This window comes from Aphelocoma coerulescens, chromosome 3, assembly GCF_041296385.1.
Source record: "Aphelocoma coerulescens isolate FSJ_1873_10779 chromosome 3, UR_Acoe_1.0, whole genome shotgun sequence".
Lineage (NCBI taxonomy): Eukaryota > Metazoa > Chordata > Aves > Passeriformes > Corvidae > Aphelocoma > Aphelocoma coerulescens.
The window spans coordinates 70,337,256-70,360,475 of record NC_091016.1 but is presented as its reverse complement, the minus strand read 5'-3'; the positions used below and the strand labels follow the sequence as shown (position 1 = coordinate 70,360,475).

The following is a 23,220-nucleotide window of genomic DNA, read 5'->3' as shown; positions in this document are numbered from 1 at the left end:
TAGGGAATTTTTTTTTTGAAGCTTCTTCTACTCATCTAGTTATGTTGGCATCTTTTTCCTCTTTTCTTTTGCATTCTCACAAATTGAAGTTAGATGCTCTTTGCTATTGCAGAGGATGCTAAACTGTTCAAGGTCAGAATGGTGTAACTGTTTCTAGGTCTTACATACTCGCAGTTGGATTCCTTTCCATATAAGGCTAAGCCAAATTAAATATATATATCAATTAAATTAAAAAATTTTCATCTAAAGTTTTGGTTGGATTTAGGGATCGGACAAGGTTCTCTCCAGAGGTCCCTCCCAAGCTCAACCATTTTATGATTCTGTATTAGTTACAAACCCACAAGCAGTTAAGTACTAGTAATTACTTTAAAATTAAAATTATAGAAATAAATTTTTTTGCAACTTACTTTATATCACAGAGATACAGTTGACTATTTGGAAATCACTGCATTGTAAACTATTGCGTTATGTTTTTGTTTTTTAATCTGACATTCCTGTTACTCTCTGGTGAATACAGTGCTATGACCTTTCCCAGACATTAAGGATCATATTAGAAATCTTAAATGCCAGTAATGAGTGCCTGTGTTCACAGTTGTCAAATGGGAGTTGTTAGATCCACAGGGTCTAAAGTACAGTGAAAAACAGTATGTGCCATACCTGGTGGATGCACTTAGGGGAAGTATGTTTTTTCTTTAAAGACTTGTGGCTGTGTGGCTGACACACTACAAGTTAGGAGTTCTTTTGGTTGCAGAACCATCCATTTACTGTTCATTTAAATCAATTCAAACAGTATCTAAATAAACTGATCTTAATGTAGCTTGTTAGATGTAAAGCAATGTGTTAACATGGGTAAACTATTTTAAAAATTTGAATTAGCTGCAAGTTAAAGTCTTTGTAAAGCTGTATTTTATTTTGACCTTTTCTAATTATATATTTTGGGGTACATCTGTGATGTGCTAGGCAACCTTAGACACCATAGCTTCAATTCAGATTATTGAAATGCAGCTCCCTGCATTGACTTCAGTGAGAATTCAGATATCTTTGAGTTTAAATGGGTTGTATTGTTTGTGTTCAGGTATTTATAAAAAGACCGAGTGCTTTCCACAAGCTATAACTAAAAATATCATTGAGATATTTTCTTCTGTTTCTAGTTGGCATATCTTGATGCTTGCACACTGTACATAATAATCTCAAATCAACTGTTCTAGAATGAAAATAAGGTGGTCTCGTGGGTAAACTGTGGTTAGGGGCCAAACTTCCACTGAGATGCTCTCTCCCTCCTTCTTCTCAGCAGGATGAGGGGAGAAAATAGGGTAAGAAAGCTCATGGATAGAGGCTAAGACAGGGAGATTGCTTACCAATTACTGTTATTAGCAAAACAGACTCATCTTGGGGAAAATTAATTTAATTTATTGCCAACTAATATAGTGAGAAATAAAGAAAAAAAAGTACTTTTACCATTTACAATTTTACCAGTTCTTGTAAGATGTACAAAGACCAGCCCTGCTCACATCTGAATAATTCAAAATATAACTTCTACATATTACAAATGACAGGCCCCGATGTGTCTTTCTGAGCACTATTATTTGTACAGAAGGTTGTGTACCTGATGTTACACTTTACTATGAAAAAGCATTTGAAAAAAACCCAGTTATTAACTTAAGCTAAAATATTTTAAATCATGTTGACAATGCACTGGAATTATATACACATTGCACAGCACTCTGAAATTTTACAATCTTCCTCAATATGCATAAAAATATGTATTTTCCTACTGATGATTTGTTTAATGGTGTACAAGAAGATGCACAGTGTTCTATGCACAAAGTTTATTCACCAGGCCATGAAGGTAATAGAGACAATGGGACAGTGCAGTGGTTTGGTTCAAAATATCCATTACTTACTTATTTTCCCTCTGTGAGATAAGAATTAGGAGAAAGCAAAGCAGGCACAAAACTTAAAAGAATATAGAGAAGTTTATTAGCAGACCTAAAAGAAAGAAAAAGTCAGACCAAACCTTCAGAACACTTCTCCTCCCCCCACCTTTCTCCTTTCTCCCACTGACAATGTAAAAAGACAACCCTTGACATGTCCAGTCTGTTTACCACTTCCATAATAACCTTGTTCAGTTCACTTAGGGAGAGGAGTCTCTCTTGCTCATGCTGTGGAGACATCTCCACAAGAAACAGTTGGCTCATGGCTTCAGTGTCACAGCAAGACAGCGCCCGGGTTGGTTCTCTGCTCTCATGTGAGAGTCCCTTTCCCCGACTTGCAGTTTTCCCCACAACTGCTTTCGAGGGTCCAATCTTGAGCTACTGGGGTACCATTTTAAGGAGGAGCTGTTCAGAAGCAAAGGTTCTCTTCACCTATCTCTGGGAGCATCTTCACCTCCAGGAACAGAGGCCCTCCTCCCGTGGGAGCAAGGGTCTTCATCGCTTTCATCTCTTTCTATTCAAGCTTCTCATCAAATTACAGCTGCTTCAACATTTGCTCATTTCAGCACAGATACTTTTGCTCACAATTACAGTAATTTGCTTGTTTCAGCACAGATACTTTCGCTCACAATTGCAATTTGAACACTCCACCCCCCCATGCTTCATGAAATTACAGCGGGTACTCTGATGTATCATAGTTAATCACCATAGCTTTACAACAGAATTTCAGCTTCTAGGCTTGAAGCATCTCCTCTTTCTCCCGCCTCAGGGTTTCAGCTCTTCCTTCTTTACTGACTTTGGTGTGTCTATGGTGTTTCCTTCACTTGCCTCCACCTTTCCTCTTCCTCTGCCTGGGAGAGGATTGATGTCTGCAGGCTTCATCTGTTCTGGAGGAAACTTACAGCACTGATAGGATTAATCTCACCCGGCCCTGCAGCTGGAATTCGCTTATCGCTGTTGGTCACATGATCTTTGCCGGACAGTGGGGCAGCTTCGGCTGAATCTTCGGCCGCACTGGAGCAGGGGGCAGAGCCGGGCTGCACCCTCTGCACGTAACAGGGCTGCGGGGGGCCGCGGGTGGGACAGGGCCGCACGGCTCCAGGGTGGATGTGACCCGGCCCGGGCTGAGCGGGGCCCGGCCTGGGCCCACTGGGCCGCACGGGCCTCCCCCCGACTTACCTGTCCCAAGGCTGGAAGCAAGAGAGAGCTTTCCTGGGGTTTGTTCATTCTTAAATGTGGATCACAGAGGCGTTGTCAGGCTTCTTAAATGGCTAAAAAGTTGCCAATATTCAAACTAGCCAATTGATAGGTTCTGTCAGGTCATAGAGGAAGCTGTAAGCACCTCTTTGCAAGAGAATCACTTCCGTGGCTGATGGAGCCTTCTTTAACTATGATAAACCATGATAGACAGGTTGATGTGTGAGTACACAGGTTGTGTGTTCTTGTGCCACACAGGGGCTGCATGGTTTTTTTTTAGTTTGTTTCCCAAGCACAGCACACTTATATCTTAAAAATAAAACGTGATGGCCTGCATGTAGGGATTTATGCAGGCTTAATATGTAGCAATTTGTTCCCTGCTGTTTCATACTCCATTCTTTCTTCTACCTAGTATAAGAAGTTTAAATGTTTTGATGTGGACCTTAGTTACCTGCTTTCTGCGTGACATTCAGAAATTGACTAATAAAAGATACTGACTGTGGAATTTGCAATAGACTTAAGTGGATACAGCACTGTACACGTTCTCTGTGAAAAGTAGTGAAAAGAGACATTGTTTCAAGTACTAAATAATGGTAATTCTTGCTCAATGACCTTGGACATTCATTCACTCCCCAGAGATTGGTAGGACTATCTTTAGCTCTTCAGAAGTGAGATATCAACACCTTAGTTGGCACTTGGTGCAGCAGGAAAAGACAGATTCCTTGTTAGCAGAAATTTTCAGAAATCAATTAAGTTCGTGGAGCTACAGCAGTTTCTATCAGCAGGAGATCAGTTCTGAAACAACTCTGAGAAAGCGAGAGCAGCTGCCGTTAGTCTGAGGAAAGGTCTGTGTGTCTCCAGCTGTGGCCAATGCCGCGTGCTTATGGATTAGTGTAAGATTGCAAGCACACATCAATGCTGCCCTGCCCACCAACCCAGTATACAGCAATTTGCACTCATTTCCTGAGCTAGAGAATAGCTCTGTTACAGTCAAGGCAAGAGAATGAAATGCTGAATGGATTAGAAAATACACAGTTTTAAATAAAAGGTGATTTATGTAAATTATTAAATTGTACTTGGTAGTTAATGCAAGAGATTATGAAACAATAACAAATGGGCCAATCCAGCTAGGGGGAGGGTGGGAAGAGACAGATGAAGAAACAGAATTTGTACATTAATGAAGGAGATCATGGCAGTGGAGGACTGAAAGATGGTGTTAAATCTAATCTTTGTCTGTTCTAATTTTCGAACAACTGTAGATCTAAGAAATTTTGCAACAGTGGAGAGGCTAACTTGTCATATGACCAAGTAAAGGGCATCGGGTCTTGAACACTCTGCTGAGTCTAAACAGTGACTTACAACCTGTAGAGAGATGCTGTGGCAAAAAAACCCCACTCCCTGATTGTGTGATTAACTTTGAGAATTATTTAAATATAGATTAGCATTTTTTAAGGAGTTTATGATGTGTTCGTACTGTGTCTGGAAACTTGTGTAACTTTGTGTAGGTCAAAGTCTTCGTTTAAGACATATTTTAAACAACACTAAGTTAAGGTCAACATTTTTAATAATTTTTTTTGTCTTAATGCTATTCTGAAGTGATAGCTTTTTTATTCACATTTTATCTTAGAGCTATAAAGTTAATCGTTGCTTCGTACTACACCATTTGCATTAAATCTAAGGCAGCATGAAACCCTGCTAAATATTAAAGAATTTAAGATGGAAGCAAAAAATTTACATTGTTAGTCAAAACTTGGTTTATTAGGACCTAGGAGCTTGGCTTACATTAGAAGTGGGGAGAAAATATACATTGCCAACAGAAACAGGGAAGGAAGGAACACATTCAATTAAAGAAAATTTGTGTAGGTATATAAATCACATTAATCACACTCAGAAGACCTTGTATTTATGTATTATATATGAACTCCATGCAAGATTTGAGTCTTTCTGAGTTTTATAGCTCTTTGTTACACCAAGCATTCAAAAGACATTCAAGGGAAGCCAAAAGTTGTTCTCCTGGATAAAATATAAAATTGAGTTTTTCCAATCTAATCGTTGAAATTCAGAGTAACTTTTGAAAAGCCATTGAAACCGAGTGAGTAATAATGAATAATAAAAAATCCTAGATCCTAGTAGATTCAACATGGATATGCTGTTAATAATGTTTAAAGATCCTGGAGCACATGATGGGATTCTATACTGAGATTTTACTGTTTAAGGTTGTAAAATTACAATTATTTTTCAAACAATTACTTGCAACACCAAAACTCAGAAAGATTTTATCATTCTTCTTCTGGGCTTTGATGCACATAGATAATGTCATTCTCCATTCTGCAGGGATACAAATGAGGAAACATGAATAAACCAGTTGCTAGAAACTGAATTTATGTTGAGAGAAATAGATAACCAGCTTAAACTTATTTTTAGTGCTTTTTGTAAATAATATTTAATTATTTGAGTATTATAGCTGTTTCACTTTAGTTTTCAAAATACATTTATCCTGACATTAGAGTAGAGAGTGCTTTTTTATTTAGAAAATAGATGTATGAGAATTTTTACTGCAATCAAGTGGGATATTTCCTGAGAAATTCTGAAGCACCTGGTATGAGGGTTTGTGTATCTTCTCCATGTAGGCTATCTCAAATACAGTGTGCTTGCTATATGCATAAAAACACATCTATTTGCCTGCACATACATAAACACAGACTTCTTCTTCTCTCAAGGTGAAACTGTTGGTCTGTCAAACCTTTTTCGATGTTCTACATGTAAACTTTTCTCTCTACAAATTGTTGCAATTCCAACTTTATAAAGGCTCTTTGGCCCTCATAGAAGGATATTGATGTGTCCAGGGCTCTATTGCCAACTGGAGATAGCCCAAAAGAGTGTAAGACTTAAAGAAAAACATGGAAAACTGAGTTTATTTAATGACAAATGTATATAAATAAAATTAATAAGGATTGAAGGAGATGTTCTAAGATACCTGAAAGGCAGCAGCTCTGTGAAGGGAAGGTATGGTGCTGGGTTAATGGTTGGACTCAATCTTTTAGGTAGAGTCAAGAAAAAGACTGCACTCTATCACTAAACTTTTGGTTTTCAGTTAGTGATCTGTTGAAACATCAGTGTCCTTTCCCTTTAACTTGGTTGCTCTTTGATGATTTCTGTGTAGATTTCTTTTTCTTGTAACTATGCCGATGGCCTTTTCTGCATCCTAATAATTTTTCAGTCCTGAAAATCAGAGCTGAATTTGGTTCAGGGAATTGTCTGAAAGATGATGGATCTATCCTTCCTTCTTTCATACTCAGAAAGAGTGAAGTTTGAAATAAATCTTTTTAAGAAAGGGCACTGCCAATCATCAAAGGTGAGTAATATCCACTCCTGTGATAGCAACCAGATAAAACATACACAGTGCCCATGTACTGTAAGGTAAGGAATTTCTTTTTAAAAAGTTTCAATTAAATTGAAAAGTGTCAGCATTTGTAGAGAAGGCAACAAAAAAAGAGAGGGTCTCTTTTGGCTAGTAGGGTCAAGTATATCTTCTGGAAAGGTACAAAAGATACAGCTAGATGAGTTAGGTGACTTACATGGATGTGAAGAAAATAATTTTTCAGTAGAAATAGGATTTTTTTTACATTATTTTATTTTATTGCTATGTGTGGATACTTATTCTATGTTTGTCATGTGTGTTCATTATGATCACATGGGATATCATTTTATAGCTTGACTTAATGTATTTATTCCCCAAGCTTGTGAGTGTTGTATTGCTTTTTAGGTGCCTCTGATATATTCAGAACATTAAAATAAAGTGTATATAGGACAATACTGTCACATGGTTTTCATGCTCAATTTGTTGTGCACTATATTCCATAGCCAAAGGTAACGGAATTTCTGACATTTCGAAAGGTGAATTTGTGAAGGAAATAGGAGGCTTTCTTTGAAATACTTGACTTACACTTATATCCACATAGCACTTTCTGTAAAAAAGAATTGCAAAATACCTACATGATTAAGTGTCTGAAGTTGGCAGGCCTGAGAACATTTAATCTCAGCAGAACTTTCCCCTACCTGTGTGAACTCAAATTCATGTTATATTAATCACACCCTCTCTGTTAACATATCTCATGGAACTGCAATGTGTTTTGATGATGAATCCTTCAAATGGGACTCTGTATATGACAGTAATAGAGCTTATGCTGGAGTAAGATTGATGTTGATTCTTTCAGCACATGTAACCCTTGGGCAGTAGACTTGCCCTCTTTTTTTGACAGTTATTAATTCATCCAAATAAAATTTCCTCCATCATTCTGCCTTTAAACCAGAGGTAGCTCATGAATATATTTTTTCCCATAAAAGATATAGTAGATAAATTAATAATTGGTAGAAAAGATACTGCTTCAAGTTTGTAAACTAAAGGCACTGTACCTGTAGGAACAAATAATAATAAGTGGAAACCTATATAGTCTGCTGTAGAATAATGTATTTTTTCTCATCAGGATAATATATGGAGAATACATTTTTGTAATATTTTTCATTTAAGGGGAAAGAATGATGAGGTAATGTTAAAAATAGCACACATGATTGCAGAAATCACCAAGTTCATAGAGCTGCATTATCCTTGCAATAGCTAAAAGAGTTTTTTGTCACCTCCCATTAAGGCAAATTGAAGTTGAAAGAATAAATTCTCATGGAGGACTTATAAAGCTATGCCATTTCTGCTTTCTCAGTCTTGGGCATCAGTTCGCATGTCTTCTGTCTTTCCTTTGCTCTCCAATCTCATTAGCTTGATTGCCCGTCCTTCCTTCAGCCTCCTAAGAAGAAATGCATGGGTTTTTTCATAGAAAATCATATCTAAGAAAGATAAAGACTTTGAACTTGACCAAAAAAAAAAAAAAGTTACCTAAAAAGATTTTCAGAAAGTACCTTTTCTTTAAGGTTATTTGAAATAAGCTTGGTTTTTTTCTTACCCTTTAAAACAGCAGCACAGTTTTGTAGTTTTCAGAGATGTGTGCATATCAAGTTTTATTTTCACAGTGTGCATATGATACATTGTGTGTGCATATGTCTGCACACGAGTAGTGTTCCTATATGTGAGCACATTGCCTCAAGTAATAATCATCTGTGGATTACCATGATGGCGATAACAAGTGCAGAATTGCTTTCATGGGTACAATAAAGAATGGCATGATAGATTTTTATCTACACTGTTTAAAAAAAAATCTGTCTTAAAGCATATTTGTTAATTAAGTGCTGTCTGTACTGTTCTGAAATATCTTTGTTCCTCGAGTAAAACAGTATTAAAATTCAGGTTTTGTGTGATGCATACATCCATTTAGTTACTGCTAACTAGCATTCATTTCAATTAACGTCAAACACAAGTTTCTTTCTCTAAAAGAAATAGGTATTTTTCAAAACTATGTAGGTTTGTCATGAATAAGGTTAGCAGAAGAAAGGCTGCAAAACTAGCAAGCCAGGAAAGTGGCCATGAATTTAATCATGAGAAAACATTGACTTCAGGTGCAAAGTAATTCAAAATACGGTTTTTACTGACTGAAAATAGACAAAAAATCACAGGGTTCTCATTCACTGTTTTGTTTTCCCCTTTACCTGAAAAGTGAAAGGAAAATGCAAGGAGTTGTTGGGTTTTTTTTCTATGATTAGTGTTGGTGAATTTTAGTACACAGAGACAAGTTTATACACATCTATATCTTTTTTTAATACTCAAATGTTTATTCTTACTGCTTTTGTTTTGATATGTGATCCTTAGAGGTCTCCATGATATGCAGCAAAATGCTAAATAAGAATATATTATTGTTGCATTTATTATGTCAAATGACAAGCAACCTCTGAAGAGCAGATATTTGGGCTTTGCAAATCCTTGCATTTTTCTTAGAAAAGAAAGAATTTTCTTCAGAATATTGATTTATTTACATTATATTTCATTCAAAATCTCCCACTTAGAAACACTGGCAGTTATTAAAAGCAGTATATCCTTCCTGTAAAAATAATTTTGCCCAACAGATACTCCAGTTACACAACTCCTTCATGCTTGAAACATTGTATTTCAGTCTCCTAAAGGGTCCCAAAGTGTTTCTTATGTCATACTTTGCTTTGAATCACTCGTGCAGCCATCGTTGTGCTACAGTATTGTCAATAGTAATGTTGCAAACCAGTTAAGTAGAAGGAGGTAGGGAAATAACCTTTGGCTGGCTAGAAGTGAAGGGGTTTTTTTTTTCCATTTTCTGTTGTGACAAAGTTTAGAAATAACATTCCTGGGCTGTTTTCCTTGGTACTTTACAAACATGGAAACAAAAGAAAGCCTGAAATCAAAAATACTCACAGTCTAACTTGGTAAACTGTACTAACAGTTGGTTGTACCACTTGATGGCACTTGGAGATATATTTTAGTGGTGAACAAGGTGGGCTGGGTTAATGGTTTCACTGAATTATCTTCGAGTTCTTTTTCAACCTTAATGATTCTGTGATTCTAACAAAGACATAGAATTTAACTATTTCTTGCTGCTACATACACTGTTTAAGCTTTTTCAGTAGCAAGTAAACACTTTAGGAGGCATCCATGGATTTTATTTCAAGATTATCACACAGTGAGATGTCCTCAGCAATATCACATGCAAATATTGAATAGTCCTAAATGCTGTTGCAAAGCTGAGGAAAATGTTTTTAGAAGAACAGCTTTTAATTTGGACCTGACCAATTGTTCTTGTTTTATAGTCCTGCGTTTTTGTTTTTAATAATCCTTGCATGCTGGGATTTTGTTGCCATAGAAATATGAGCTTTTAGTTTTGCAAAATTATGCAAATTCTTTTTCTTGTTAAAATATTCATGAAGGAGTACAGTCAGAGGAGGGAGGGGAAGGGTCGGTTCTTGTGTTTTAATGGAACTGGACTTTGGCACAAATGTTCTAATTAGTCATTCCTTCTAATATTACAGGAAGGCATTTATTGATGTGACTACTGTAATTATGGTTTGCCCCTTTGGAACCACAGACCATGGAATTGGGAGACTAACATTTAATCAGTAAAATTAAGAATTACTTTCAATTATGAGGTTGTTGACAGCTACAAGACCAGCAGTAAACAGCTTTTATTTAGAAACGTTTGATGAGGATATATGTTACTTAGAAACATATCTCAGAATTGATGCTCAAATAGTGAATTTGATTACAGTATCACTAGTAGTCTGAAACATCTTCTGAGTTAAATAAAAAGTGGTATTTTTACCCAGACTTAGACCATTTAGCCACTCTGGCCTGCTAAATTGGTGCTTATAGTGATCCGAGCAGCTGTTGCAGCAGCTGTTGAGTTTGTATTAGCTGGTTTGTTTGGTTTGGTTTTTTTCTTTTCTTTCAGTTTAACTGTATTCAGTAAGGGAAAAATGTCTGCAATTGTGATGACATACAAGGTTAATTTCTTTAAATATCCTTCTATGATGCGTGCTTGACATACTATGCTACAGTGTCACAGCTTCTGGTACATTTTTGCCTGATTGGTAAACTTCCAAAGGCTGAGATTTACCCACCACCACAGTAATAGACATGGGCAATATTTGTACATGAATTAGGTTATCACATCGCTACTGGAAGAATATGCCCCTGCTTTGTGTTTTTGAATCCTTGATCTAGTTATAGCAGCTTGGGGAACAGTGGTTGGGAAGGCACAGTCAAGATCATAAGGAAAGCAAAGAAGAAGAAAGTGAGTAACCATACTAAGGTTGTGTGCTTTGGTTACTGTGGTTAAGTAACTGTAAAAAAGTAATCAGATATTTTAAGTTTTATAACAGCTTATCATTAGAGAAGTCGATTTTAGACTTCAGGAGTGGTTGACCAGAGAGTTCCATTTCTCTTCTCCAGTGAGAGGAAATGACAGGTGGGAATTCTGGTAGAGATTTGAGAATTTGTAGAGTAAATATCAACATTCATAAATACATTCCAGGAGACAGCATATAATCTTACTGTGCAGATTTTTCAATCAGTCACTGATTACATTAATTTTTTCAGTGCTAAGTTCAGAAGGAGCAACTATTAATTGTAAGTAGGAGTGGCAGCAGAGGGCTCACAGGAGAGCTGATGTTATTCAGTTCCCATCTTCCTTAGGAACTGAGATTTATTCCATTTTTCATTTTAAGAGTTCCATGATATAATTGGATGTTTCAACATTATATATTAAACACAATGAAGAGTTGTAATATATTTAGACATCCAAATAATACACTCTAGTTCATCCAAGGGGGAAGAGAACTAAGGTTATGAAATGATAAGTTTAATACAGTATATCAATAATAGACTGGGCTGAGTTTACAGATATAATTTTGAAAAATATAAGAAGGTTCTTATTGATTCTTTTACAATCTTTTCCATTTAAATGTTTCTTGCCAGATATATTGAATTAAAGGAATTGTGCAATATTTTAATTGGTCTAAATTGTTTGTGACAAAATATTTTAAATATGAAGGGCCTGAAAATAGGCATCAGATTGTCATGTTCAGGATGGCAGACATTATGAACCACTATACCAAAATTATGCCTCAAACTTCTGGAGCAAGAAGGAAAAGGCACTAGGACCAAAAATTAAAAAGCTTGTCTGATTACACTTGATCTACTGATATTCTAGCAAAAGCAAGGGATGTTTTCAAGGGGTGATTAACGAGGTACTCACTAGATTTTAATGTCTTCCCCTGTTGGTATTCTTTCTTCACTCATGTTTCCATGGTGTTTGAATCTGAACACACAGTGTTTCTCTGATGGGTGCAGGGTATTCTTTCTACGGCCGAGTGATCAGATGCAGTGAAAGACTACTTGGTTAAGACTAATATGTGTTCTGGAAGGGTCCCAGTTGCTCAGGTATTGAGCATAAAATAGGGAAGAGACATGGTCAAGGTAAGTAAGAAATAGAGTTTAGCAGAGTTTTGCTTGCTCTTTATGGGTTGTGCTTACTCTTTGGACAGATTTTATTCGTCTCTTAAGCAAAATCATTCACTTAGGAGAAAAAATGTAAACCCACAGATTTGATGGTTCTTTCCATTACCTAGAAAATTTTAAATATTGAGATTTATTGTAAATATGTGGTTCCATTGTCCAATGTACCAAAAAAAGCCCATCTCATGCAATGATGTTTAAGGCTTTTTTTTTTTTAGGTTTTTTTTTTTAGTTACACAAACATCATTCAAGGTAGAGCGAACAGATGTATATATAAGATATAAAGCAATTTCATGCTTTAACTTTTGCTCTTTGATTTCTTAACATATAGGTTAGACATCACAGAACACTGTGTGATCAAATAAGTGCCTACATTGAATAAAACTCCTTTTTCTTTTACTCAACTCTGCCTTAATGTAGGATCAGCAGAGGAAATACTAAAAATTAAAGAGCCTGTATCATAACATTCTGGATAAGAATTCCAGGAAAGAATGACTTGGAAATCTTCTTGGCTGTCAGAGTGGTCTGTTTGAAGAAACTGAAAATGACAGTGAATGGTTTGAAATTCTCAGTTTTCCCCTTGAATGGTTCAATATTGTAGACAAATGCTCATGGAAAGCAATTAAACCAACCATTGAAAAGTAGGCTACTTATGTAAACTTGCTCCCTCACTTGGTCTGCTTCTCTGGAAGCAGTATTTTGAAAAAGTGAAATTAAGTAGAATGTAGCATCAAATTATACAGAAGATTTGGAGTGTACTTAAGGGAAACTTAAGGGAAACTAGGATTGTGAACTAGCTGGCATAGAGTTGGGGGAACTCTAGATGGCAGAGAGCTCAGGGAAAGAGTCAATTCTTTCAGGGGAAAAGTTTAACTTCCCTATAAAGAAAACTCTGAGTTGTTCTTTAAAGCTAGATAGAACTATACTGTCATTCAAATAAAACATGATTATTCTGCTCCCTGCTTTATCTGAAATATTGCTATAAGGCCTCAGAAGAGCTTTTATATCCTATCTAAATTCAATCTGTCTAAGAGAGGAGAGTCTATTTAATCTCTAATTGGATCTGGAGTAGAACTAACACATGCAATCTTTATTGAGAGCTATTACTAAATGAAGAAAGGTTTGACATCTTCTTGGTGATGGTTCTATTGGAATTCTTTTCTAGTCCCTGCCTTCCCTCACACTATGACTAGCACAAAGACTGGGTCAGCAAAATCCAATTAAATATCATAAATTTACAGCTGGTACTTTTTCATAAAGAAGATGATAATCCAGATGAGAGATGAATTAACAGTGAAATATTTCCTTCAAAACAAGCAAATTAAATTATGAAAAGCAGCCCTTGGTCCATTCCCTTCTACACTGAGTGGGCTGCTAGAAGAACACATGTGCATTTAGACATCAGTTAAGGTGGTACGTTGTTCAGTGACTTGTCAAACCATATCACAATTGCTCAGGTGCCAATGAATTATGGACTAACTCTGTCACCATGAATAAACTGGGAAAAATCTTATTTTATTTAAAGGATTTCCTTCACATGATTAGTGCTGATGTTCTGATGGCAGATATCTCTACATTTGCTGAAATCCGTGTCATAAAATAAATCTGTACCTAGAGAGTTTGTGAAGGTGAAAGAGTCCAAATCTACTTCAACCTTTTATTGCAGCTCTATTTTGTGGAAATGCAAGAAGGCTAGCAGGCAATGTTAAACCGTATATGTTATGATTCCATTACCTTCAAGCATAATATCTGATGGTAGATAGTGCCATAGGAATGGCTTGGACAGGCACACTCTTTGCTGGGTTAAGAACTGGCTGGATGGCCGGGCCCAGAGAGTGCTGATGAACAGTGCTGCATCCAGTTGGCAGCCAGTCACCAGTGGTGTCCCTCAGGGGTCTGTGCTGGGGCCAGTTCTGTTCAATATTTTTATTGATGACATGGATGAGGGTATTGAGTCTACCATTAGTAAATTTGTGGATGACACTAAGCTGGGAGCATGTGTCAATCTGTTGGAAGGTAGGAGGGCTCTGCAAAGAGACCTGGAACAGTTGGATAGATGGGCAGAGTCCAATAAGATGAATTTTAACAAGTCCAAGTCCTGTGTTTTGGCCACAATAACACCCTGCAACACTATAGGCTGGGGACAGTGTGGCTGGGCAGCGTCCAGGCAGAAAGTGACCTGGTGGTACTGGTCAACATCTGACTGAACATGAGCCAGCAGTGTGCCCTGGCGTCCAAGAAGGCCAATGGCATCCTAGCCTGTGGGAGGAATAGTGGGGCCAGCAGGACCAGGGAAGTCATTCTACCCCTGTACTTGGCACTGGTGAGGCCACTCTTCGAGTGCTGTGTCCAGTTCTGGGCCCCTCAGTTCAGGAAGGGCGTTGATACACTTGAGAGTGTCCACAGGAGGGCAACAAGGCTGGTGAGGGGCTTGGAACACAAGCCCTGTGAGGAACAACTGAGGGAGCTGGGGTTGTTTAGCCTGGAGAAAAGAAGACTCAAAGGTGACGTTATCACTCTCTACAACTTCCTTAAAGGGTGGGGGTTGGTCTCTTTTTCCAGGCAACAACTGACAGAACAAGAGGACACAGTCTCAAGCTGTGCCAAGGGGAATTTAGGTTGGATATTAGGAAAAAGTTTTTTACTGAAGGAGCGATAAAGTACTGGAATCGTCTGCCCGAGGAGGTGGTGGAGTCGCCATCCCTGGATGTGTTTAAAAAAAGATTGGATATGGCACTCAGGGCCATGGTTTAGTTGAGGTGGTGTTAGGGCATTTGTTGGACTCGGTGATCTTGAAGGCCTCTTCCAGGTTGGTGATTCTGTGATCCTGTGAATAGTACAGAGCCACTGGAAGACTGAGTGAATATCCATGTACTTTCTCATAATCATGGCAGCAAGCAAAACACATTCATAGGTGTATCAGGAAACAAATGGGAGGTTTGTTTTGTGGATGCCTTCCAGAATAAGAAAACATTATTATCTCTTAGAACCTTAAGTTACTATCAGCAACTTGCTGTGGTTTTATATTCAGAAGTATGAGTGTTAACATTCTTCGCAGAAATGTTCTGCCCATTCATATTTGTAGCCTCTGTGCTTTTTTTCCCCTTTTTAAAAATTTTTCTGGTAGCATTTTTTCACTTAATATAGTTCTAATTGTATGACTATCTATACAATTATACAATAGCATGCAGGATTCATGTTTTTCCATATCCTTTACCTTTCTATAGATGTATTGTAGCTATATTGGTCTAATAAAAATATTAACACTTTATAATGCTTGTTTCTCTAGTACAATATTTCTGTGACTGTATTTCTGCTGCAACCACTAAGTGTGAAGAGGGAAAAGATGGTTCAAATTGTTGATATTTGTTGATGCTTAAGGGTGGGGTTTACTGGTGGACTTGGCTGTGTTGGATTAACGGTTGGACTTGAGGATCTTACAGTTCTTTTCCAACCCAAATGAGTCTTATGATTCTATTATGCCTTTTATTTCACTTATTTTGAAAGTCTGGTGGTGTATGATTATTAGTCTAAATCTAGTTTAATGCAGTAATATAATTTTGGTTTTGAAGGTGTTGTGTTCTCTTGGATTAGGCCTGACGTCCAAGCCCTTCTGAGTTAAATCCATTGTTGTATAGATTTTACTACCAAACATCTGAGCAAAGTGTATTTGTTTTATTTCAATAATACACCTAGTGCATAATTATTTATTCATATGTGAAATTTTCTGTCTTCAAATTACTTTTTAAATATAAATACAAACTGGAATGATTTGAAGGTCGTCCTTTGGTGGCCAGCCACTTTCCTTTGACTTTTTGGAGGACTTCTTTCTGTTGCCTATGTGTAACCACATAGTGCCGTATCAGATACCCCAGTTCATATTTACGTGCTTTAATCACAAACTGAGTCTCTTCTTAACTGACAGAAGAGCATTTTACTGCTTAATGAGATAAAGTATTATAATCAACACCCTGTTTAATGGAGATAGCTCCTAATCTTCTGAAGTTACATTTGGCAGATGTTCAGAAGAAATGAGGCAGCCCCCAGTGCAGTGGACTAAGTGCTAAACCTTTACAGGCAGAGTAACAAGAGGCATTGGAGAGGGAGAGTGCGAATCTTCATGCAGTAATTCAATAATATGGTGGAATATAAATCTGTACAAGAAGGAGGTATTCTCCAAGGACATTAGCAGGAGGGATCCTGACAGCTTGCCTTGGCAAAGCATTGGCAGCAGATTCACTAAGTGCCGGAGGAGAAAGACTTTTAGAATTTGATATCCATATGAAGAGATGCAAGCTTTCCTCATCTCTAGCCTTGCTAATGTTTGTAGAAATGCTTTTTGTTTTCAGTGCTGTATTTGTGGTTTGCTATCACTTGTCTTGGCTTAAAAGTAATTTTAGTGGGACAAGCATATAACATCAAAGCATGTTTGACACAGGGTAATACTGGGTGCTTCCTACTACCCTCAAGCTCTCTTGCTGTTGAGCAGGGGCATTTGTTCACAGGAAAGGAACCATCTTTTCTTCATCAGTTTGGTTGACCCTCTGTCAGGGTGTCATAAAATAGTCTTATCTGCTCTCTGGTTTTATCCGTAAGAGCATGTAACATAATAGTACAGTTAACTGTGAACAATTGAAAAAAGCCCCAAAAACTATCTGCCAGAAACTTCTTGGATTAGAACTAAGATAGCTGTGATTTCTCTCTCCTATGCTTGTTATTTCTTGGGGAATCTGTGACTTTTTTTGAACACGTAGATTGTGCCTCTGAAGCTGGGAAGACGTATTTGATATATTAATCTAAAAACAGGTGGGAGAGACAATGGGAATTCTGTGGAACTTCCTTGACATTTTTAGACAGCTGTTCTTGTCTCAACAATACATGCCTTTGTCACCAGCAAGGCAAACTTTTATGCCCTGTTCTCTTTGGTGTTGATGGCTTCAGATGACAATCCTTGAAGCGGAACTCTGAATCTTTGGGTGATACAGAGAAAATACAGAGAAAAACATGCAAATAGAGGGATCTCACAGGTGCCCAGTTTCTGTATTGCCCTTGCACTTAAAATTCAGTGAAAAGTACCTTTTGCACGAGGTAACATGCAGCACATGGATTGACCTCTGAATTCCTTTGCCTGTGAGTGAACTTGTTCTTTAATATGCAGAGGAAGGAAATTACCATTGCGAACAATGGCAGAAGGATGTAGTACTTTTTGGTTTATGTAAGTTTGAGGTTTTTTCTTATCTATATTGGTATTACACAGCATACAAGGTAAATACACAATCTGAACTGTGAGGTATTCTCTATGATAATTGCCATTTGAGGACCTTGTCTTCAGTGTGTGATCCTGTTCATGATATGCAAATATTGCCAGTTGCAGCAGTGAAACTCAGACTGCTGTGGCTAGCAGAGACCTCAAGAGACTTCTTAGTCATATTCCAACTCTTAGGCATCATATCCAGAGTATCTCTGACATGTTGAACTGCTGCTAATTAATGAACTACTTCCACAGCATTTTCAAGTAATTTGATACTGTTTTGACCATCCTTACAATCAGCTTTCTTTATAGTCAGGCTGAATCTTCTTCATGCCTTCCCTGCAGTTGCCAGAGGGAAATAAAAATGGCCATTTCATTTTTCCAGACTTCTACGTTTTGGTAAATTCTTTTACTGTTCCTTCTGAGCGTTCTCTTTTTTGGACTAGTCAATCCACCCCTTTCCTCTTGTGTTTCCTGTTGGTTGTATTTTAGGAGTTCCTAATGCATTCTAGCTGCCTTTCCTTTAGGGCTTTTTCTTTTTATTTTCCTTTTTTTTTTTTTCCCTGCTTTGTGACCTATCAGTTCCTCTGTTGGATTTTTATATACTAAGGTAAAGGTTATGTAGCTGGGAAAAAGTAAAGCCTGTCTTGGTTCATAATTTTTATGGGTTGCCTGAAACTGCCTAATCTTTGTTTTCCCCTTATTTTAAGTTTCTTGCATCTTTGGCATTAGTCTGAACTTGAAATAGAAATGATAAAATTCTGCAAAAGTTACTCTTCTATAATGTTTGTCTACAGCTGAAAGCAATTCTGGATACTTCTTGCAGCATTTCAGATATTTAAATTTTCTACATTCCTCTTGCAGTTACAAACCAGTGCTTAGACTTGACCACAGGCTGTAACAGCTGTGACAGCTGTATCTAAGGGAAAAAGTCTTTTCATGTTGTTATGGTCAAGGCTTTAAGTAGTTGCACTGGTACCAGCAGGTTTGGACACTATGTAGATAAGTATGTGGTGCTACTGTTTGCCAGTGACACTAAACTAGGAGGAGCTGCAGACTCCATCAAGGGTAGAGAGGCCTTACAGAGAAATCTGGACAGGCTAGAGAGCTGGGCCATCACCAGCAAAATCTAACAAAAGCAAGTGTTGGATTCTGTTCGTGGGATCGGGTCATCCTACTTACACGCACACTTTGTGAGGTAAGAGGGTGGAGAACAGCGACGTGGAAAGAGATCAGGGATTTTGGGTTGATGGCAAGTTGAACATGAGTCAGCAGTGCCCTGGCAGCCAAAAGGGACATGCATGTCCTGGGGTGCATCAGGCACAGCATCGCCAGCTGAGCAAGGGAGGGGATTGTCCCACTCTGCTCTGCACTGGGGTGGCCTCACCTCAAGTAGTGTGTGTACTTTTGGGCACCTCAAGGACGTCAGACTATTAAAGTAGGTCAAGAGGAGGGTGACCAAGTTATTATAAGTGCCTTCCAACTTAAGATATTCTATAATACTATGATCCTACAATGTGATCCAAGATTCAGGTTATGAGTTGGAGAGAATTTTCTGGCTTTAACCGAACAATTACCTGTCCTGCCTCAGATGCTGAGTTTTTATATGCCTTTATGGCTAATTCAAAATCAGTTGATTTCCGGACCTTAAATGCTGGAAGTTTTTTTCACCACTTAAATAAGATTCATCATAAAATTATGAAGATTTTGACTTTCACTGCTTTCTGTTACGGTGTGCAAAAGGATCCAGTATGGTGAACAATTACATCCTTGAGAATAACCAGATTATTCTCTTCATAAAAGACTCACAAATGTGCTTTGTGCTCAGCAGTATGCACTGGAAGGGCAGAAGAATCCCTGTGATTTTAATGTTCTGGGAGAGGAGGCTCACGCTGCAATAAAGTATGAGGCAGACACGTTTAAAACGCAAAATATAGTTCTTGCAGCATTTGATTTACTTATGCTGCTTCCAATCAATTAACAGAAAGCTCTATTTCTGTGCTGAACTCTGTCATTCAAGTCTGCAGCTTTTGATTTGCATCATACTATATTCCATTTTTAATGGAATAGCTTGTGTCAATGCCATGATTCTGGGGACTAAAAGAGCGTGGAAGAAATATACTGTCATGACACAAGAGCCTGGTCATTGACTTCTCACATTGTAGGCTGGGTCAAACTGAGCAAAATGGCTGAAACATTATTTTAAAGTAAATTTATTTGACTCCATCAGGGAAAATTCTTACTTTATTTTAGGTTACAGTTCATTCTAAGAAAAACATCACAGCCCTTTTTTTTTTTCCTATTTTGGTAGTTGGCTCCATCAATGAAACTGAAGTTATTGAATTTTCTATAGGTTGCTAAGGCTGCTGATACAGAGGCCAGCCTAAATGAGGACCATATAACTGAACAAGTACATTGAAAGTCTAATGCAAGTATCTAATGGAAATTTGCACAGATTTTATATCTGTTTCTGATTTCTCTGTTAGTCTGTGGGTTTAAGGAATTTTCAGGCTTCGACAGGCGTAGAAGAAAGATGACTAGGTGTGATTTCTAGATGGGTGAGCAAGAAAGGAGGGGTCTGTACATCTGTAATCCTCAGGGATCTGCATGTGGCTTTGCAACACTAGAAATCTACTGATGCTCGATAAAACTGCCCCCAAGTGGTTAAGGCCCATTTTCTTTTATTTAATTTTTTTTTCTGTCTTTCTACTCCCCAGGTAGCAGCTGCTGGAGGACATCTGAAATTTACAGTCTCCTATGACGTCACAGAAGAAGAAGAGGAAGAAACAGCTAAATTGATGGTTCAATCTGATGTCATCATAGAGGTAAAGTGATTGTATTTTCAGCCAAAGAAAGAAAGAAAGTGGCCTGCTTCTTCAGATGTTCGGTGTGAAGTCTGGTGGTGGAGGACACAGAACAGAAGGGTGCACATACTTTCAGCTAATTTCTAGTGTCAGAAAATGGAAACACTTCAGAGAACGAAAAGCTTCAATATCTCGAGGAGTCTCTGGTATTATTGCAGTTGCTTAAAAACTGTAATGCTTCTTGTTTATCAGGAGAAATGAAGAAACAAAATAATTGGTCATTTGAGGTAACACTTTCACGTTCTTTCCGCAGATCCGTTCTTTTGCACCTCAGCATTGTATGAATTTGCTTTTGTCTCCACAGAGCCATGCACCATGACACTAGGTTTTATCTGAATAACCCAAACTTTCTTTTCCACTGCTTTTCAATTCTATCAGGCAAGCCCATTTCAAGTTTATGAAAAATGAATATTATTCCTGATACTTGTTATTCTTTTAAAATATATTATTCAATAAATCATGTACCCCAGTGGGCTTTTTTTTTGTGACTTTTTTCATATTTAGATCTCTCTCTTTCATGCCTCTCTCTAGGGAGGTGACTTGAAAATCAGCACTCCAAAAGGGATAATTCACCTGCAGCCTTCTGAAGAGCACACTGAAGAAATTGTGCTGAAACCAGAATCTTTCTCCATGCATGGCACCGATGTTCCAGTCAGCAGGAGGGAGTTCATGACTGTCCTTGCAAACGTAAATAGGATCCTCATAAGAGCCACATACAGCAATGGGATGAATGCCATCTACAGGTGAATGTGAGGAATGGGTCTCTTTGCTAGAGGCAGCTTCTCGGAAGAGTTGTTTTCTCTCTTCAGAGAACGAGGCTGATGTAATTTAAAACACTCTAATTTATTATCATGAAATCCACAGCATTCATTTACACTTTCAAACTCTTGTTAATATGTTTTCCATTTTGGGTAGGCAGGAGGAGGAAGGCAACAGAAAGAAGCAGCCTTTTAAGAAAATGAAATTACATGGACTATTAAGGCATGAATGACAGTTCTATAAATATATTTATTTTGTGAACACGGTAATTCCCATGTATATGGTGAATCATGGAGTGCGGTAATAACATGTTGAAGTAGGAAAAGATATACTGCTTATATATTGTTTTTCCCATTTAATGACCATACAGGGCCACATTAACAGTGGACCAGAGAATAATATCCTGAGTCTCCAAGCTGGAAAAGTGCCTCAAGGGGAATTCTCTGTGTTTTTAATCAGTACCACACACAGAACTGGGTAATCCCAAAGCCTTTCCCTTGATTTATGTCAGGATGCTGCATGGACTGCTCAAATCCACTGATTTGATGTGAACTCTTCTGAGTCCTCTGATAAAATTAAAGACGTGTGAAAGATTCAGTTGTTCTATTTCAGTTGCTGCAGTGTGTTTGAAACTGTAAAGCTCATCTTGCATTTCAGGTTTTCCTAAGTGTGTGAACAAATACTCCAGATGGGCTAGAAGAAAACCTCTCTCCTGATACTGTGTGATTAACATTAATAGTTAGGTGGCATAAGTAATATTTTTTAAATGTGTAATGGAATTGATTGCATAGTAGTTTTTTACTCACAAGGCATGAAACCTGAAATGCTCTCTAATCTACACATCAGTTGATTCAGTGGCATAAACCAATTTGGAATGGAGGGAGCTGATAGCACATTTAGTGATTATTTGCTGAGAGTACAGACAGTTTTTGCTGCTGTGAAATTTCTTAAGCAATCTAACCATCATTTGAATACTTAGCTAATTAAAATATATCCTAAATTGAAAGGCAGGTTGTGTCAACAGCATGCAGTTTTCTGATTTGAGCTGTGGCAGTATAAATTTTTTCCCTGCTAAAAGGAATTCTTCGGTCTCTCTATTTTCCTGTGGTTAATTAGTATGTATTACATCTCTGTAAGTAAGTTTGTGAATCATAACTAGCTTCAGTTTGGGCCAAACTGCTTCATAATTTGCTCATTCAGTCATCAACCTTGTATTCCTTTGCATCTCGTTGGATCCAGTTTGAAAGCCTTTCATGGCCATCAGCTTCTTGTTTGAGGAGAGCCAAAACACCAGGCCAGAGTTCACCTCTTATGCACTATGAGCAGACCATGAGAAGGTGCTAATTCACAGCTTACAGCTGAGACTAGTGGGAGCTCAGTGAGTGATGATCCTCTGCTCTCTTCTCATTCAAAGGAAAAAAAACCCCAAACCATTAGTCAGGATTTTCCAAACTAAAGGAGTGCGGGAGCATACTGAGTGGTATGGGAAATGCAAACTTTTAAAGGAGATATGTATGATTGACTTTCTATGGGCCAAAGGTGTTACTAGGTATTATGGGAAATGCAAACTTCATTTGATGCCTTTGGTTTTAACTTTTATATTTTTCAAATCCTGGACTGCCTAGTGTGTAACTCGGAAGTTTCTTGTGGCCTGTTAGTTGCTCTTCTCTCATGCTGGTTAGACATAACAAACCCTCTCTAGGTTTGCTCTTCAACGACACTAGGCCCCAAAATAAGCTAAAAGCCTTTGAGAGGAGGACTTGGAGTAATTACGTCATTAACTGAAGTTATAATTGGAGAATTAACCCTGATACGCAAATGGACCAAACTTAGAAAAGTGTGAAGAGCCCATGACCCAGTGTCCATCTTGGGTGGAGCCCCTCAGAGGCTCTACACTCCCAAGGTGTACCTTTGAAGGCCCTTAAATACCTACTTTGTCTTACTTTGTGTAGACTCTGTTTTCAGATAGCTACTTCAAGGCATCACATTAATCAGAGGTTTACATATATCTGTGTACTGACATTTGTACTAGTAGGAGAAGGTGCTTTTTTCCTACAAAAAGCACCTTGGCTGGGCAGTTAAAGTAAAAAAAAAAGTGCAGTGCTAGAAGTTTAATGGCTCCATCCTGCCTACACTGTGGAACAGTGGGGAAGGGATGGGTGAGATCCCCTCTGGGCAACAGTGTAGAGCTCAGGTAAGCACCAGCATGTAGAACTGACACAATCTGTAGAATGTGCCTTGTAAGTAAGAAATGGCAGAGCTGTCTGTGGCAAATTTGGAAGACTATAC

At 37.9% G+C, this 23,220-nt stretch overlaps 1 protein-coding gene across 5 annotated transcripts in view; it reads left to right on the top strand.

Moving 5' to 3' along the window:
• LAMA2 (laminin subunit alpha 2) overlaps nucleotides 1–23,220 on the top strand; it is a 343,741-nt gene that overhangs the window by 163,058 nt on the left and 157,463 nt on the right. For all 5 annotated transcript variants that reach the window (XM_069010799.1, XM_069010798.1, XM_069010800.1 and 2 more), the window contains exons 13-14: nucleotides 20,026–20,133; nucleotides 20,704–20,915. In XM_069010799.1, coding sequence (XP_068866900.1) covers nucleotides 20,026–20,133; nucleotides 20,704–20,915 — 320 coding nt within the window. The remainder of the gene's footprint in view (nucleotides 1–20,025; nucleotides 20,134–20,703; nucleotides 20,916–23,220) is intronic.